General features: G+C 40.0%; 3 protein-coding genes and 1 long non-coding RNA gene across 4 annotated transcripts; 1 reads left to right on the forward strand and 3 right to left on the reverse strand.

The window, feature by feature from the left end:
• Positions 1-1732: 1732 nt before the first annotated feature.
• On the reverse strand, positions 1733-4023 carry LOC107220794 (major royal jelly protein 1). Its single transcript, XM_015659529.2, has 6 exons — positions 3928-4023; positions 3491-3693; positions 3210-3376; positions 2911-3129; positions 2391-2825; positions 1733-2208 (listed from the first exon to the last, which is right to left on the reverse strand). Exons 2-6 carry the CDS (start codon positions 3672-3674, stop codon positions 1930-1932), a joined length of 1284 nt encoding a protein of 427 aa, XP_015515015.2. The 5' UTR covers positions 3675-3693; positions 3928-4023; the 3' UTR covers positions 1733-1929.
• A 4012-nt stretch (positions 4024-8035) lies between these two features.
• Positions 8036-10330, reverse strand: LOC107220777 (major royal jelly protein 1). Its single transcript, XM_015659499.2, has 6 exons — positions 10194-10330; positions 9746-9951; positions 9465-9631; positions 9166-9384; positions 8668-9072; positions 8036-8497 (listed from the first exon to the last, which is right to left on the reverse strand). Exons 2-6 carry the CDS (start codon positions 9930-9932, stop codon positions 8234-8236), a joined length of 1242 nt encoding a protein of 413 aa, XP_015514985.2. The 5' UTR covers positions 9933-9951; positions 10194-10330; the 3' UTR covers positions 8036-8233.
• Positions 10331-15887: 5557 nt separating this feature from the next.
• LOC107220789 (major royal jelly protein 2) lies at positions 15888-18250 on the reverse strand. The gene is made up of 5 exons (XM_015659523.2): positions 17898-18250; positions 17620-17792; positions 17317-17538; positions 16813-17235; positions 15888-16731 (listed from the first exon to the last, which is right to left on the reverse strand). Exons 1-5 carry the CDS (start codon positions 18079-18081, stop codon positions 16504-16506), a joined length of 1230 nt encoding a protein of 409 aa, XP_015515009.2. The 5' UTR covers positions 18082-18250; the 3' UTR covers positions 15888-16503.
• A 65-nt stretch (positions 18251-18315) lies between these two features.
• LOC124292721 lies at positions 18316-18934 on the forward strand. Its single transcript, XR_006902628.1, has 2 exons — positions 18316-18563; positions 18627-18934. It is a non-coding gene; the product is annotated as an uncharacterized LOC124292721 (long non-coding RNA).
• Positions 18935-19203: the final 269 nt, after the last annotated feature.

A 19203-nucleotide genomic window follows, 5' to 3' on the forward strand; every position in this document is an offset into this window, starting at 1 on the left:
AATCAAACAGCAAGCCGACGAACGATCTGAGACGTATTTTTGATTCGACAAATATTGATATACGATATAATGGAAACGGGAAGTCGCAGGGTTTTCACCTTTTTAAGATAAATTCTGGCAAATGTTCGACAATTCGAACGAACGATTTTCTTCGCTCAGTGCTTCGAAATTCCAAAAGCATGTTCACCGTGATTTCAGGTCGCCTTGAAATTAATTTTTTTCTCATCGTACGGAAATAGGGAATTGGAAGAAGAATCGTTTAAACAAGTTATTTGGAAATTGGGGAGATTATGTTTACATAATTTGGATCATTGATGATAAATACTCGCATGCTTTTCTGTTTTAAATGCCTTTACGTTCAAACTATCAGGAATGGTTCATCGAAACATATGAGGCATAGAGAGGATGAATTGGGTCATTGGTGTGGAAAGATCCTTGCAACACGAATTCTTTTCCAAACTTTTTTTTTTATTTATTCATTTCTTTTTTCTCAGCACTCGAAGGAAAGTTTGATTTAAGAAGAAACGGCGTTATTTCTGACAGTTCGTGAGATTAACGTTAAGTAACCTGCGCTCAATGAAACAGTGCGAAACATCAAGTTATTCGAAAGTGCGCATGCGCGAAAGAAAGCTTCAACGTACGAAATCGACTACTTCAGTCGTGCGCAAACGCCAGTGTCGTTTCACCGAATTTTTCGGAAGTCGGACTTTACTCAAGCTCCACAGGCTTCGAACATCGAACTCTCCATGCAAGTGGTGAAAAAACTCTGTTTCTAATGTACCACTGGTTAAATTTTTTCATCTTGTTCCACGTTTGAAAGGATAACGAGATACTGCAAATAAATCACGCGTGTCGTAAGTGAACTGTAACGGCTGATCAAACATATATCGTGAAAATCCGTTGGGTTTACCGTCGATTGAAATGATAGTCTCGATGGAGGCGTAACACAAGGTTCGTGTAGACATTTCGTCGGTTTAAAAGAATTTTTTATTGACTTTATTGCTGGACAAACAGAGGCCAGAACAAACTCAACACAGATAAGCGCGCATTTTCAGCTAGTCAAACAAAAAGGTAATACTTTGAAACTCTGTTCAACACCTTTCGGAGGACATACACCAGAGTATTTTGTTTATCCTCATGTTATATGTCTAGCGTGTTATTTATAGTACCTCTAATGCATCATCCGTGCAAATCTTCATCCACGTGTGAAGATTTCAAATGAAAAACATCACAACTGCCTTCAATACAGTTGCAAATATTGCCAAACAAATATTTCACACCCATAATCAGAACGAATATAATAAAGAATAGTACAGAAGAATTAGCGCTCAACCAATTTTCCTACGCGTTTATTAATGTTAGTTTTGGTTCTTGACCGCAGCTGTTCCGTCGTTCGCAACATCTGACATACGTTTGATTATCGCACTTGCTGAAGAAAGCTCGAATGGATACTTGTGCGACCGAGAATTAATATCACGTCCCATTTGCCGTTTTCAAAACCAGGAGCCGTGATACTTGACTCGAATTTTTACTTTCGCTGTCCACGCTGACGTTGGATCTGTACGTTTCTTAGATCAAAGCCATTGTTGCGACGTGCTGGAAATTGTCGAGTCTAATAATGTTCAGCGTTTTTTCCTGTCTTTAGGCCCATGCGAAATGATATGTTCAAAATAACAATCAAGACTAATAAAAACTGGAAATTAGGTATTTTTTGAGTCGTAAAAAGACTAAATTTGCAGAAAGCGTAACTTTATTCAATATTTATTTCAAACAAGCAGAAGCACAACGCTCTTCATGAAAAGAAAATAGAAATAGGGAGAAATAAGATTATACAATACAGTTGACAACAAAGACTGCGATGGTCAATGGATCGCCAATTGAAACGTGTCACATTGGAAATTAAACTACGGCGAAGAAAATCCACGCGTATCAGCCGTCGAACTCGAACATATACGTATCCTCGATGGTACGATTATAGCTTTGAGGATCCAATAGATCGCACACCGTTCCGTCGATAAGGTAACCCACGTTGCCGTAGGAAATTGCGAAATTAACAACGTCCACGTCCACGCTCCTCAAATTGAATATTGTTTGTAGGCTGGTAAGTTGCCAGTATTCCTCGTCGGAAAAGTCGGTCTCACCGTCGGGCCCTTCACGGATTTTGGTGCCAATGGTGTATGTCTCGTAAGGATTTCCAGTAATATTGGTCTTGAACAATCAGAAATCATACGTTCACATTATGCTATTATTGAACTGGTATGTAGCCAATGCGTAGACTCTCGAGACTTGTTCTTAATCAGAAATTATGTTGACAGATTTTTCTCTGGTTAAACGATGAACAAAAGGGAATTCAACGGACTGATAATTTACTGGTTCAACCAGCTACTCACCCAAGTTACATTCTGCCCTTCTGGGACTGAAGTGGGATACCGATCGTTCCAGCAGGAACAATTCGGCCAGTAAGCATGACCGTCGATCAAGACGCCAGATTTGGTCATAACCCTGCTAACTACCACATTCGTACCAGATGTGTAGTTGCTTTTGTACCATGTTAAATCACCGTCTTCGACCATCAGCTCAGACAGTCTGACTGCAAAATAGTCGTTGGAAAGCAAAGGGTTCAAAGTCACGTATATTTCCTCCACAAATGAAGGGGGCATTATGTCAATATTCGAAACTCCGTAATTATCGGTCTCAACCTGCGGAACCTGGCTGGCGGTAGCTTGGGTCAAGTTCGGTGAGAATATAACGTCATTTTCCACCCGCCACATGTTGTCACCATTATAAACAACAACACCATATCCTTCTGGGTCTCCGATCAAAACCTGTGAGAGTTCAATTTTCTATAAATTCAAATTCAACGCCAACTCGTATCTCTAACGATTCCAGCGTAGATTCTGGTCTACTAACCGTAACGTTTTCGCACGAGTCTCCCTCCGTTTTGACAGCTTGAATCTCGAGCCGCCCTCTACTCGTATTTGTGGAATGATGCGCCAAAGTAGATGGTATCTCTTCACGTAGCAATACTTCGTCGGTCTCCGGATCGAACACTATTATCTGCGCATCACATACCTGCTCGGTCCCTATTTTCCCAGAGTCAACGATCCACAGCCTGTCGCAATCGTCCGTCTGCGAATTCACGAGGAAGATTAAGAACCAGACGGAACAACTTTCAAGTTGCCAGTCTTGACAATTCGTTGCGTACTCACAGCTAGCCTGCTAACACTGGTGATCCCACTACAATCGTCCGACGTATGCCAATCCCAACTTGGGTAGGGCTCGAGCAATGGACCGCCATCGCCAGTTTCATTCGAAACCTTAACCAAACTGGCTGGATTATTGGCCTTTCTTGGAATCGAAACAAAAACGTAGTCGCCTAGAAGACCACCCATACTTCATCGTTAAACATCCATGTCACATTGGCAAAGGAATAACAGCAACGTTACACAGTTGGCTGCAGATAAGTCTCGCCAAATATTGTTATAAATACCTATGGGTTGCAAATCGGCTGGAATGGTAGTGCTGGCATTATACTGTCCAGCGCTGATCGCGTCCTCTTTGCTGGAATCGTTTGGCCAGACGTAGTCTAAGTACTTCCACGTGTAGACGGTATCAAGTTCAACAGCTGACGTCCAGGCAGCAAATGCGAGTATCCCGGTCAGTATCAGATTCATTTTGAACACAGCTGCTACTCTGAAATTTCTAGAGTTCGATTATGAGGTCGACTAGAATATAGGATGTCAAACAGGTCTGTTCATCCTAGAAAACCTAGTTTGATTGCTTATCGAAATTCGGCTCACCGTATGCAGTGCGAATGTAAAGTGGCGGTAATAATAATCCATGAGACGAACTGCACGATAATTATATTCAACTTCCATAGAATGGTTTTTGAATGTAATGCAATGTGAGGTATGATTTTGTACTTACGTCGAAATGCAATCAAAGGTCTCTGAAAACTTTTTGGTTCTAACGTTCGTTCTAGTTCCCTCCAAAACAAATGTGTCTGATGCCTCGATATCACTTATATTTATATAGTATGCAAGTTACATAGCAGCCTCTATTACCGTGTTTTAATGACTTCCTCACGAATTCAGAAACGCATAAGTTTAAAGTTATTTCATTTTTTGCGTTTTTCATTGCTACAAGCTTACTTGACAGCAATAAAACTCGCGAGTTATACCTTTTAGAGCCATACTTTTATTTTAATGACGTGATTCTGGTGTTATCTCAACACGCTGAATTCGAATAATTTTTTTTATTGCACTCTTATTTGTTATCGTGATTGAAAAAATGTTTTCATAACTCATACACGAACTCCGCGTTTTTTTTTTTTTTTTACCCATTATGCGGGGCTAGAGTGAGTGTTTTCAGACCGGTGGCTAAAGATAAGTAAAAAACACGCATTAAAATGATTTTCAATATTTTCAAGAAAATTATCACACTTATAACATGTTTGAAATTGAGAACAAAAAAAAAAAAAAAATATCTAAGCTCTGAAATGTAATTTTTTAGATTTTCCTAATAAAACTGATTAACAAATATCTACCCACTCTTTTTCTTTCTAATAAGTGAAACTCTTTTAAATAATCGGATAAGTACGTTGTTGCCGTGTCAGAAAATGGTGACATCAGTCCTGCTTAATATGCCAAGAAAACGAGAAAATCCGTAAATGCGTCACAAAAAATATGGTGGGCACCTACTGCGATTGCAGATAAAAATTCGGCTGATTGCATGCCGTGAACATAATGCGGCGATGATAATAATCGATGGAATAAGTTGAATGATAATTGTATTCAACTCCCATAGAAACGTTTGCGGATAAAACAGAATATATATATGAAAGATGATTTTCTACTCACGTCAAACTGCAATCAGTGGCCCTTGGAGACGTTCTATTGGTTTGAACGTTCGTTCTGGTTCCTTCTCAGAAATGTGTCTGTTGCCTCGATGTCACTCGTATTTATACGGCACCAAGATGTGCTCTCTTCACTTCCACACATGTTTGACATTTTCAACATTTCTGTATTCTCAGGTGATGCTTACTCTGGCGAATATGATTAATCACCACCAATATTACATTTTCACTGTACGGTTAAGCGATAGGAGTCTTGAATCGGATTTTTACAATATACAATATATAATCACCAGGAACTTTCTGTTTTTATGATCAGCTACGGTACATTACGGTGCCACTGACTATCCCTTATCACCGTGGAAACGCACCTTTCTCAGGCCTAAAAGCTTCCGTAGTACAGAGAAACGTATGCCAAAAATAATCTTTGTATGCGAACTCAGAATTTCTTCTAAAGAGTTTTTAGTTGGATCGGTTGAAATCCTTTATAAAAGTATACCATGTGAATTAGCACTATAGCTGATCTGGAAGACAGATTGGAAATATCAATTCACCATATCGTCTTCACTGATTTCGATTTTTTTACGTCAATCTTAGATCCTACAGAGAACCAAATGTCCATTTCATTTCCTTTTTTCACCAAGCAATCTCGTTGGGATTACAGCACATATTTGTTCCTAAGTACCATTCTGGCGGTGGGAGTGAAATATTTCTGGAAGTGGGTAAGCGAGCAGATACTTCGATATAATGATACGTGGTCTCCCTTCACGGTCAATTTCGTGCACAAGAATATTCTGTACAGTTTGTTTTTAAATGCACAAAACTTACCACAATATAATACTTAAGATATGTCTTAGGATGTAGTTGGTAGATAAATTTAATCACGATTTCAGAGCTGCTGGAAAATCTCAATACCTCATGTTGAAATACATAGCCTTGACGAATCCGAAGAGATTTGGAAACTGCACGAAGTCATAGAATTTTGAATAGATATTGACGGCCCCGCGGCAGAAGGATCGATTCAGAACTGAGAATCAGATAATTCGTAAAGCAGCGAAACACGTGGCCAAAGACGAAACCATCCGTCATCATTTTCTTAAGGTCAACGGGATGGAAACTGACAACTGTCGATGTTTCATGATGTTCCATGCATGAGGTGGATGTAATGTTAAGATTGAGTTTTTTCAGTGTCGTAGGCCATTAAGAAGAATTGTCAAATTGATTAACGTTACGGCCCTTTGATGGGGGCCCTTCTCAGAACTGCAATATTTTATTCTCGAAAAAATGTGTAATTACTTTATACATTTGAAAAGAGTAAAATGCAAGAATAAACCCGGAAAGGGGACTTAGGTTCTATTCGAAAATGTGAAAAATATTAGGTGAAAATTCGTTGTGGAAAAAAAATCAAATATAAATCGAAAATACCTCATAGATGGATAAGGTTTGAATATTCTATCTACTGATGTCTTATACTCACACCTGAACCAACTAATAAATATCTCTAAGTTAGACAGTTTGCTTCAATAAATATCCGTCACATTGGGAATGAAAACTTTTTACGAATTTCTCGACTCTTGGAATTACGCAATAGCTTTGACACGTGTAACTTTTAGCTACGTGAATGGAATATTCTGTACCTACGGATCCAGGGATGAAGCTGATTTACAATACGGAAGAGGTCAGTATTCCAGGGCGTAACTTATATCCAAGATTTTTTCTTTCAATCACGTTCACAAGCCGAAATAAATTTTCGATACCTTACTCTCATTGTTATACCCAACCTCACCGATTATTTTGTTTCGTTGCTGGCATAAAGGATAGCAATTTTCGTCAACCGAACTAGCAGATTACACAAGTCTAGTAGCCGGTTTCAATATTCACAGAAAGCCTTTTCATGCAGCTTTATTGTGTATAAATGAATTCAATCAAATTTTTGTCTTGTTTCAAAGGAACTAGAACTAACTATTTTGAATTATCGATGCTGATGCCGGTACGATCTGACAAAGGAGGTATTTTCAGGTGAATCGTAGCACGTGAGTGAGCCGCAGATCGTATATTATCATAGAGTCTCATGCTTATTTGTAAGCAAGCAGCGTCGTGAGCCATTCTATACTCGACTCGATCAAATTGATTGATTATTTCTTTTAAAATGGCATTGTACATTCGTACATGCTAATTTCGAATAAAGCACGAAGCAACCGTTAAGCGCATACCTAGGAAAGGCCTGTGGTCGCCTGTGAACAAGGCCATGAAGCAATACCGGCCAGTGTGCTAACTTCTCAAATATGAACTCATTAAATAAAATTTTCAATCTCTTCACAACACTTTCTCTAGGAATTTAAAAAATTCATGTTTAGATTGTTTTAATCACGTCTGACTGGACATCACAAACACAAGTATATCCTAATCCTAAAATTCAACCAATTCGAATAATCTACCAATATCAAATATCAATCAATCGGTAAGAATCAAAAACCTTTTACTCTTCCAAAAAATCTTCTCAAAACTTCAGAATAAAATACCAATACCGTTTAAGTTCTCAAACCGGTAACACCTGACATCCAGTCTCATCTTAAGCCTTAAATCGTATGGAAAAGAACGTCCCAGCTCTTCAAGCTACGTTCTAACTAATTAAAGCAAATTCCATCCATACTAATTTCACGATATTCGCGTTTCCGAAAACTTCAACATTTCTTTTATTTTGTCAAGTATTATTAAAATATATGAAATTTGAACTTACACTAACGCAAATAAAAACTCATTCGCTTAAACAAAACCACCCTGCCTTGGAGCTAGTCACGCGAGACGGTGTAGGCGTGTGACGCGTAACAAGCTGTGCAATCGAATCTCAAGGGCAGAGCGAGTGTTGCTTTAGTGAACAACTTCATCGTTATAGAGACGATGATATTGGGAGAAACTCGTACATCGAGTAAGCAACGGTTATCCGTATAACTCGATAGCATATTGAAACAATATACTGATTTACGCTGACGACGTAATACAACTGTGGGAGAGCATTCTGTAGCCTAGATCCGTTCCATGTCTCGGCTATTGACGAAGATCAGAAGTGATGCCCTCAGAACCGTAATGAAGACTTGTATAATAGCTGAGAATTACTAGAGACAAGAGCAAGTTAGGTATTCATCGGGCTGCGTAGGATGTCATAAACTTTTAAGATGACATTTAATGCATAGAAAGAATAACTTTATTCAGGTCAATTTGGAAAAAACGAAACACGATGCTCCGAATTTAATAAGAGAAGGAAGGAGAGATGAATATACACATATATATAAATATATATAGAGATATGTATGTATAGTATGGTATGCAACGAAAACCATCATAGTAGAGGTGTCACATTATAAAACGATTCCTTGCATATCAGGCGGCCAACGGAGCGAAGTTCGTATCTTCGATGGTACGATTAGAGCTGGTATCCTGTACTTCGCACGCTGTTCCGTTAACAAGGGAATCCATATCCACGAATGAGATGATGAAATTATCAACGCTGACGTCCAAGGTGCTCGAAGTGTATTTCGGTACGGTGCTGGTTATTTGCCAGTATTTATCCTTGCCGTCCTCCGACCCTTTTACCACTTTGACGGCAAAGGTATCTTGTGCGGAAGGGTTCCCAGTTACGTTGACCTTTAACAATTGAAAATGATAAGTTCACATTACGCCATTAAGCCGATAGTCGTGGAACCTCGCGATCCATTTGTAATCAGAAATTACGTTGACAGGCTTTTCTGTGGTTAAACGACCAACAATAGAGAATTCGATGGACTGACAATTTAACGATGTTATCGAATACTCACTATGTAATCCAGTGCAATAGGATTTTGTACGTTCCAACAGGTAACGCACTGCCACCCGACATAGCCGCCTATTAAAACACCAGATTCGGAAACAGACCTGCTAGTCACCATGGTCGGCAACGTACGGTTGCTTTTGTAGTACGTGATATCAGAGTCCGCGCTTCTCAGGTCGGACAATTTTAATACATATGTATCGTTGGAAAGCAGAGGGCCGAACATTACGAATGGTCCCACAGCAAATGATTCCGGCAACATAACGAAATTTGAAACTCCCCATTCCTTGCTGAGAACCGTGTCCTCGGGGTAGTCAGTTTCGTTCGGAGCGAAAATCTCATTTTCTACCCGCCACATGTTTGTACCATTATAAATAACAATACCATGTCCATCTGGGTCCCCGATCACAGCCTGTGTGAGTTAAATTTTGTATAAATTCCAATTCAACACCAACTCGTATCTCTATCTCCAACTCGATTTCAGCGTGAATTCTGATCTACTGACCGTAACGTTTTCGCACGAGTCTCCCTCTGTCTTGACAACTTGTATCTCAAGCCACCCTTCACTTGAATTCTTCGAATTATGCGTCAAATTGTATGGGATCTCCTCGCGTATCAATGTTTCGTTGGTTTTTGGATCGAACACTATTATCTGCGCATCACATACCTGCTCGTCCCCTATTTTCCCAGAGTCGACAATCCACAGCCTATTGCAATCGTCCGTCTGCGAATTGACGAGGAAGAATAAGAACCAAACGAAACAACTTCGAAGATGCCAGTCTTGAGAATTCGTTGCATACTCACAGCTAGCCTGCTTACACTGGTGATCCCAGTACAGTCGTCCGACGTATGCCAATCCCAACTTGGGTAGGGCTCGAGCAATGGACCGCCATCGCCAGTCTGATCCGAAACGATTGACAAACTGGCCGGATTATTGAAGTATCTTGGAGTTGCAACGAACATTAGACCGTCTAAAAGACCACCAATATTTTACCGTAAAAGTTTCGTAATATGTTGGCAATCAAATAAGAGCAACGTTTCATAGCTAGTTGCAGGTAACCATCACCAAATACTGTTATAAATACTTTCTACGGGCTGCAAGTCAGCTAGAATGATATTGCTGGCATTATACTGTCCAGCGCTGATCGCGGCCACTTTGCTGGAATCGTTTGGCCAGGCGTAGTCTATGTACTTCCACGTGTAGACGGTTTCAAGTTCGACAGCTGACGTCCAGGCAGCAAATGCGAGTATCCCGGTCAGTATCAGATTCATTTTGAACACAGCTGCTACTCTGAAATTTCTAGAGTTCGATTATGAGGTCGACTAGAATATAGGATGTCAAACAGGTCTGTTCATCCTAGAAAACCTGGTTTGATTGCTTATCGAAATTCGGCTCACCGTATGCAGTGCGAATGTATAGTGGCGGTAATAATAATCCACGAGACGGACTGCACGGCAATTAGGTATATTCAACTTTCATATACCTAATGGTTTTTGAATGTAATGCAATGTGAAATATGATTTTCTACTTACGTCGAAATGCAATCAAAGGACTCTAGAGGCGTTCTGGTTTGGCTGTTCGTTCTGGTCCTGTCCGGAAACGTGTCTGCTGCCTCGATGTCACTCGTATTTATACGGCATCACGATGTGCTCTCTTCACTTTCACATACCTGTATGATTGACATGTTTGATATTCCTGTATGCTCAGGTGAGGATAGTTAATCTTGCGAAGAAGAATGATCACTAATACTATATTTTCACGGTATAGCCGAGCGATAGGAACCTTGAATTGGATTTCCATACAGTATACCCAATTATGGTTCCATTGACTATCCCTTATCACTATGGAGACATAGTAACGTAAACTATGGACCTAATCATTTCATGACACATCTTTTTAGGCCTAAAAGTTTGCATAGTACAGAGAAACGCAAGCCAAAAATAATCTTTGTGTGGTAGCTCAGAATTTCTCCTAAAGAATTTTCTGCTGGATCCGTTGAAATCCTTGATAAAAGTATATGATGTGAATTAGCACTGCGAAAGATCTGGAATACGGATTAGAAATATTAATTCATCATATCGTCTTCAATGATTTCGATTTTTTTACGTCAATCTCAGATTCAGCAACGATCCTGTAATGGACCAAATGTCCATTTTTTTCTTTTTTCACCGTGCAATGTCGTTGGAATTACAACACATATTTGTTCCCAAGTACCTTTTTGAAACTACAGAAACTTTTGGTTGATCATTTAGCTATGATTTTTCCTTCAAAGTTCGCGATCTGTGGGATGAACAACTTCACATAGACTAATAGAGGTACAGTCCATGCAAGCATAAAAATTATACTGGTCGTTGGATGAAATCTTGAGAAATTTGATGTAGTTCTTTCTTGGTTTTAACCCTTTGCGGACGGAGCCGTGTATAGCATGTGTCGCAACTTCAAACAGAATTAAGCGGCTATTTGCGAACACGCGTCCGCAAAGGGTTAATACGGAAAGGTTTGCGTTCGAAAATAATTTTTTAAATAATCTGTTAAATTCTTGGCCATTTTTCATGCATTTTTGGGAGGAAATGGATGCAAATAATTTGAGCGTAGATGGAGACGGGAAAAGATAGGGAAGGTTGTTGTTCACATATATAGTTAGATCATAAATTGTATTCAGTCAATGGTGAAAATACGACCTGAACACTTTCTCAACGACGTCGAATTTGATGAGAACGGTGGATCAAAACAGCTGTGATTATATTGATCAGAATATCCGTACCTCCAGAGTTCTTCACCTGAACAAAGTATCTGACTGTGTACCATGTCAGTAAAGCCGCGTTGTTGAATCAAGCTGGATTTTATCATTTTGCGAAATGGTGATGATAAAATCGTTTTGAAGCATCATTACACGTGTCACACCTGTAATATAACTATAAGCAATTCGAATGTGGATTCCCGACCTCGTATGCGGAGTCTAAAAGCATTCCAAATCTGAAAATAATTGCCAACTCTCCGCCGTAATTATCAGCTAATCTCTGGATGCAAGTCAGAAAAAAGTCAACTATTTTATTCACAAAAACAAGTATTATTACTCTGTACATTTGAAAAGGGTGAAATGGTAGAATAAAACCGGAAAAGAGATTTAAGTTCTATTAGGAAACGTGAAAAAGATTGGGTGAAAAGTCAGTGATGGAAAAAAATCAAATGTAAATCGAAAACAGCTAACAGACAGATAGAGTTCGAATATTCTATTTGCCGATGCGTTATACTCACACCTGAACCAACTAATAAATCTCTCTAAATTAGACCGTCCGCTTCAAAAAATGTCCCCACACTGTGAATCGAAACTTTTGACGAATTTCTCGACTCTTGGAATTACGCAATAGCTTTGACACGTGTAATTTTTAGCAACGAGAATGGAATATAGCATTCTTCACCTACGAAACCAGAGATGAAGCTGATTTACAATACGGAAGAGGTCAGTATTCCAGGGCGTAACTTATATCCAAAATTTTTTCTTTCAATTTTTTTTCACAAGTCGAAATAGATTTTTCGTACTTTACGCTCATTGTTATACCTATTATAAACAAGAGTGCACATGATATTTGAAGAACGGCCGAACCAATTTACTTCAAATTTATAAACAATATTCTTGGATAGATCCCTGTTTTACACGATCCTACTTTCTAATTGTCGTATTTTTATTTATTGATTTATTTTTTTTTTTTGTCAAGTATATGAAAGGGTCGTCATTTTTTTTAAGAAAACGAATTACAATTTCAAACGGTCACCTCTTGGTTGGTAAAAAATTGTATCTTGGCAAAGAAAATAAATTATCAAAAGTATTTTCAAAATGTCCTCGATATTAAGAAACTTCAGCGTGGTGCACTTACAGTTTGTTGATTTTAATGTGGGGCGCCAATTTCCAGAAGGAATAATAATTCAAGGACGAAGCAGAAATGCGATCCCGGAGAGCAACGGAGTTCTTCCCAGTGCGCGGGGAATAAACCGCGGGGTATCTAAATGGCTTAGGCTTGGTAAATGAGCTTAGGCAATAAATCAGCGAGACAAGTCAGATAATTATATTTCGCAGAAAAATAATGTTAGTTTATTCAGGGAGTGAATGGGATGAATGGATACATATATAGTCGTTGGAGTTTTGGTGTTGGGTGTTTAGGAGTTAGCATAATTTTGACTGCCATGTATTCCGGAAAGCTGAGTAAAGTTGTAAAATAATGCAACGTTCGCTGCCGGATGTTTACACACAGAAATACAGGGACGAATAATAAATCTCCGCTATCGGATGGTTGTTATTAGGAAAAATGATAATTTCGAATTGAAAATCCGGAAGTCAAAGGACGTTCATATAGACTCTCGGTTAAACAGAATGTAACGAGACATTTATCGGGCTATTCCCGGAAACTTTGTACTGACTATGACTAGGCGAATTACATGAAGCCAAAGTATGAATTCAAATACTAAGGTTTGCTCTGCTCCAAAATCAAACAGTTTCGTGAGCGGTGGGACCGAATTCAATCCGAGGGCAGCACAGCTGATCTAACTCGCAACGTCAAAAAGACCGAAGTACGATCCGCAATGCTTTCTCAAACAAAAAAAGTTGTCTAATTATGTTTATTATTAAATTTATGTGTTAAAGTCAAATTCAAACGATCTTGACTCATGGTGGTACACGAGAGACAAAACCGAGAGAAAATCTATTACCTAATTAAGATATTCTAACGGGGTAGCGATTTGTCTTCAATACTGGGGGAGACGGTGTGTGGCTCAGGGTCACAAACTTTGGCACGAACACGAGCAGCAAGCTTAGCACCCAGAATTCTGTAATTGACTTCTTTGAAGTCCATGATGCCCATAACGAATTTTTGCAATGGATTAGTCTGCAGCCAGTAACGTTTGTAATGGCTGATGGGTGGCTAAAGTTTAGTCTTGGTTTATTCAGTGAATTATATGTTTAATTTAAAGATACGGCGGTAAGGTCTCTTTTGTAAATTACGTTCGGTACCCACCACTTGACACGCACCAACACATACATAGCAAGCGCTGAACCCGTTGCCAACCAGTGATGCCAACTTACATTATATATCAGTGTTCGTACTTGACTGCACTGCTGAATTGCAGGGCATTGTCGTCTTCGAGTATCGAACCCTACGTCAATTTATAGTGATGAATAATATTACACTGATTTACTAGCGGTGGTTGCATTATATGAAGTTATATCGACAGGGTTTGATGTGGTTTGATTCTGAACAACGTAAACTTGAACGAATCAATAACCCAGCAATGCAAGCATGCTCACCACGTATTCTGATGCCTAGGGATACCCTACATTCCAGCTGCGGAGTGAATATGCTGATTAAGACTCCAGACCTGGAATAAGCTCTGCCAAGTTCCTGACTAGGTATTGTAAAGTAAGTTCTTTATTCTGTTACCGTGTTTCCAGTTGTATTGGAGTTGTGCAAATCTTCGAGCGTAGCGGCATATCCCTTCTCTGAAGTTAAGGGCTTGAAGGGGAGGTTAACTTACTGGATAAATCCTGAAGGTAGTATCACGAAACTGGAAACACTGAGTTTGACAGTCACATTCTCGCCGGCCACGGAGAAGAGTGTTATTACTGAATTCAGAGCGTAAACGTCGAAAATGACAGCAACGCATAGAAGTATTGACAGCGCGGAGATGAGAGGAAACTTATTACTTCTTCTTTTGCATACGATCGTTCCAGGCCTAGTCTACTCGTATATGTATACTTCCATTCGTAAAAAACTTCAAGCTCAGCGGCCAAGGTTCAACCAGCATATGTCAATACGGGAGATGGTATTAGATTCGTTTGAAATGGAGCTGGAATCTCTTTAGGTCAAGTTTTAATTTTTCTGTTCCATAGCGACAATCGGAGCAGCCGAAACACGTGATTTTTGACTATTCGGTAGATTTTTGTTGACTCAATTAGTACAGCTCTGGCAAACTTATGGAGGATTGTTTCATGCTTACATATGTGATAGATAATCAGCCGTTTGATTTTTGTCGAAGTTTTTTTTGCAATATATGCGATTGATAACAATGCAGATTGCGTACCTGCTGTTCCCTATCATTCTGAATTCGACTCGCCTCGCAGTGCGACTCTTATCTATACACAAAATTTATGACTGTCTATGAACAATTAGCATCACTACTTTCGGGCTACTTTGGTATTCGTGCATGTTTAGCTGAAGCTAAACTTACGTGATGTGACATAATCGGACGTAACCCAACTTTCTGGTAGAATACGTCAGGGTTGACACGCAAACACGGTTATTTTGCAAAGTAATTTTTATCTAAGGTGACGATTTTTGTCTCACTATCAGTTGTGCACGAAATCGCCAACTCACGACAAAATTTGTTTGCAATGAAAATGGTATCTAGAAATTTCATACACAATTGCCTGAACGGAATACTAAATTTTCTCCTCTTGATTAAACTTGTATTGAGAGGGAATGAGCTTTTGTAATAAAAGTGTGCCACTTACCTTTCGTTGATCTTGATAATTCGGGCTGTGGACGGCTCTGCATACTTTGCGGTGACTAGACGCAAACTAAAGTACTTACGACAAAAGACAAAGCTGGTAATTGTCAATGTGAAATTATTTTATTGGCGCACTTTGCGTTTCTATTTAAAAACTGTTTCACTAAGAGGTCAGGATTCAGAACTTCTCATGCAAGAAGATTTGGAGTAAGTGTTTGAAGTGTCTCGTACAGATTATCAAGTGTTGCACAAGTGTATTTTTTTCAGAACCGCTCTGGTAACAGGCTCTTCTTGAAGTGACTCGGTAGAGGGATGCTTTCGAAGTGACTGATTCTAGTTGAGCAAAAATGTTCCTCTCGGAGTTCGTTTTGTGATTTGAAGAATCTATTGAACTCGCAAGTTGGCTCTTCCCAATTTCTTGGACGAAGCTGGAAGTTTTGCCAACGAGGATATTGCACGAGTGTAAAAGAAATATTTCGAATCTTTTCATTCGCCCTTTTTATTTCTCTCCCGTGAGCCTAGGGGTAACGGGCCAGTAACACCCAGCCCAGGTCTTCCCATGGTTGCAGGTAAGAATTCCTCCTTTGTATTTTGTATTCATATAAACTAACCTATTTTATCGTTGCGGCATCCTACCCAAAACAGATACCGTTTCACAGATGGTTTTATCACGCTGCACGTGGGCGCCATATCCTTCATCCATTCGGCATGGAAATATCGTAAGATGTTTTGGGGCATATTGTTTATTCTACAAAAATATTTATACATAGGTACCAAAAGCGAGTCATTGAAAAGAAAAAATTAAAATAGCAGAATTGCCCGAAGGCGGAAAAGAAGATTACAATGAAATATGCGTGTGAGAGTTTGTCATAAAAATATAACAATCGGTTGAAGCGAAATACCAAATAATATTTAGAACCTTGTAGATGTGTAAAATATAACAATAAATGATATATCAATCGATTCATCTAGTATTTAGGGGCATTAAATATACTTGAGTGAATGTCAGAGTGAAGAAAACATAGTTGTTGACTTTTTTTGGTATCTTGACTATTATACGGAACCTGTTTGACTTTTTCTACTCAATTCTTTGATTCTTTTACTTGCGTCTCAACTGCAACTGTCAGCCATAAAATTTTCTCCTGGGGGTGACAGAGCAGCAATTAAGAGCGTTGAAAGCATGGCACAGAAAGCAAAAATGAGAATTTTTTACGGATTTAACTTTGAATGCAAATTTCAATTGCTACTGACAATTGGTTGAACACACAAACGTAGACTTGGCTATACAAGCTGAAACGGCTGAATGCCGTTTAAAGTCCACGAATACAATTTCGACCAGGCTTATTTAAAAAATTGCAATGACTGACATTTGGAATACTGGACGAGGTCTTCGACCCGAGCGCTGAGAATTCTGAAGTTGACTTCATCAACGTTTAGAGTGCCAGTATATATTTTTTGTAAGCGGTTTGTCGAAACCCAAAGTTCTTCTTCGAAATCATCATATCCGCGTTTCGAAACCTTGACTCCACTAGCGAACTGCAAGGTGTCGTTGTTTTGCGCCACGATCACCTGAAAAAATGAGTTACGTTTAATATTGCAATTCAAAATTTTCGCACGAAACGAAAATTCTATCAAGAATCCTCAACTTACCACGTGCTCGTCGTCCATCGGGTGATTCATGTTCCAGCATGCTATTGCTATTTCTCTCGTTAGTCCGAGGAACAGGATACCTTCCCGTGAAAATGCTTGTGCGGTAACCTGACTGGGAAATTCATAGTTGGAAGTGATGTAATTAACGGAGTCGAATCCAAACATCAGCCTATGCAGATCGTGAACAGCATAGGAGTATTCTTTGAGCGAGGCCAACGGCCTGAAAAATAAACTGCGAGGTTGCAGCGGATGCCGGGGTGATAACGCGAGTCCGAACATCCCGTCCGCAAGAGTGAAATTATCCCCAGCGATGGAGAACGTCGTGGCCGTTGGGTCCGCTTTGAACACTTCGTCGTCAAGGCGCAAAAACTGCCATCCGTCCCATATTATGAGACCTCCACCCTGAACGTCAGCTATGTAAACCTTGAAACATTATGTTCGACGGTTCACTGGTTCCAGTCGTGAATAGATTCAGTTTCAGTCAAACATCAGTGGACTACTGACCCATGTCCGCTGGCAGTCGAAGCCCTCCGTCTCAACTACAGGCGTAATTAGTTGTCCCAGAGACTCGTTCGCGGGACTGTGCGAGATGTCGTTTGGAATGGTAATTCGTTGCAGCAGTGTGTCGGTTATTAAATCAAATACCAAAATTTGGGCTGGACACACCTGGTTGGCATTGCCAATTTTTCCGCTGTCAAGCACCCAGAGTCTATCGCATTCGTCAACCTGCGGCAAAACAGCACAAAACATAATTCACGATCGCCAATGCGACGTCGCATCGACCAGTACCCGTTAGTCGCAACTTACAGCCACTCTCCACACACTTGTGATGCCGCTGCAGTTCCCAGGCATGTGCCAGGACCAATCTGGATAGGGCTGCAATAGCGGACCACCTGGACCTTGGCTCGAAGATATTGTCGAAAGGGTGGCCGGAGTTCCGGCAGTAAAGAGCGCTGGCGTAGTCACAAAGACACGTCCATCTACGAGGGCAAGTATGAAGTTTAGTGACGAGTTTCAGGAAACGATCACGTCAGTCAAAATCACTTTTCGAATTAGGCTTGCAGACTTGTAATGCACATCGGTACCTGAAGCCTTCTGAACGTCGATCGTGAAGACCTGCGTGTCGTTGTATCTCCCTTCGGCAATTGCCGACTGTCGATCTTCTTCGCTGTTCCAGACGTAGTCGACGTATTTCCACTCATAAATCACGTTCAGTTCTGCAGCCACCGCGCAATTTGCGATGGTTAGAATAAGTACGAAGCGATGCATCCTCAGAGGAAAATATCTCAAACGTAAATAGTCAATTGAATTACTGAAGTACAGTAGTTTTAGGAAAGTTTTTGCCTTCCTCGGAATGGTATTCTCCGCGTCGCCACACTGACAATGTGGTAGAAATGACGCCTGCCACTATAGCTGGCATAAAATGCGGTACTTTTTATAATAAACTGTGCCTTATAAAGGTGGCCACTATCAGTTGCAGACAATGGACAGTGATAGCGTTCCAAGGACAGCTGGCGAAACAGGTTTTTAAACGCAATTTATGCCCAGGTGATCAGGGGGGCGTAAGCAGGTTCTCTGGCACCGTTCGATAGTTTCGTTGCCTGAACGGCTGTCACTGTGGTCCGGAAAAGTTCATGGAATTGTATTTCCGAGCGCATCAAAGACTCGCGGTTCAGCCTGTGCTGTTCCTGATGGACTTGAGGCAGTTGGAAGAGCTGCTGTTAGTGTTGGGTGTGAGCTTCTTGTTGTCGGTCAGTTGCCTCTAAAGGCCGCACTTGTTATTGATTTGCAGCTCCTTCTTGTTCTCTAATCAGTTGGAAGAGACGTCAAATTTGAGCGATTGGAGCAGCACTGGATTCTGTAGACGGCTCTGGGGCTTGCGGGGCATCTTCCAAACGAGGATTATCTCCGCAGGGTATTCCCAAGCGACGAGAGCGAGTATTCTTGGTGGTAATCATCTCCAAAACCGCACACTCAATTGATTTCACTTGCACAGTTCAAAAATCGTGATTCCGAAACCAAATGTAAAGTTCTACGCGTTATAGCAAAAATAAACATGTTCGTAAACTGATTAAGCGAATAAACAGGCAACAAAATAAAAAGACAATGAAAAATGCTTTAACGGCCATGCGTGATTATTGTTTGAAATATGAAACACGACTGTTTTACAATGATACTGGTTGATGGAGCAACCCTATTACCTAATAAGCGGGGTCCTAGGGAGGGCTGCTTGACAAAAAAAAAAAAACTGGTTTTACTCGCAAACGACCGTGCTTTCATTGATTGAAATTTATAACACACATGAAATATGAGACTTGCTTTAATCACACGTTCATCTTAAAATTATCTCCTTCTGTATATACATTAATAAATAAGTTTAAGCGTCCTTTC

The sequence above is a fragment of the Neodiprion lecontei genome, chromosome 2, assembly GCF_021901455.1.
Source record: "Neodiprion lecontei isolate iyNeoLeco1 chromosome 2, iyNeoLeco1.1, whole genome shotgun sequence".
NCBI lineage: Eukaryota > Metazoa > Arthropoda > Insecta > Hymenoptera > Diprionidae > Neodiprion > Neodiprion lecontei.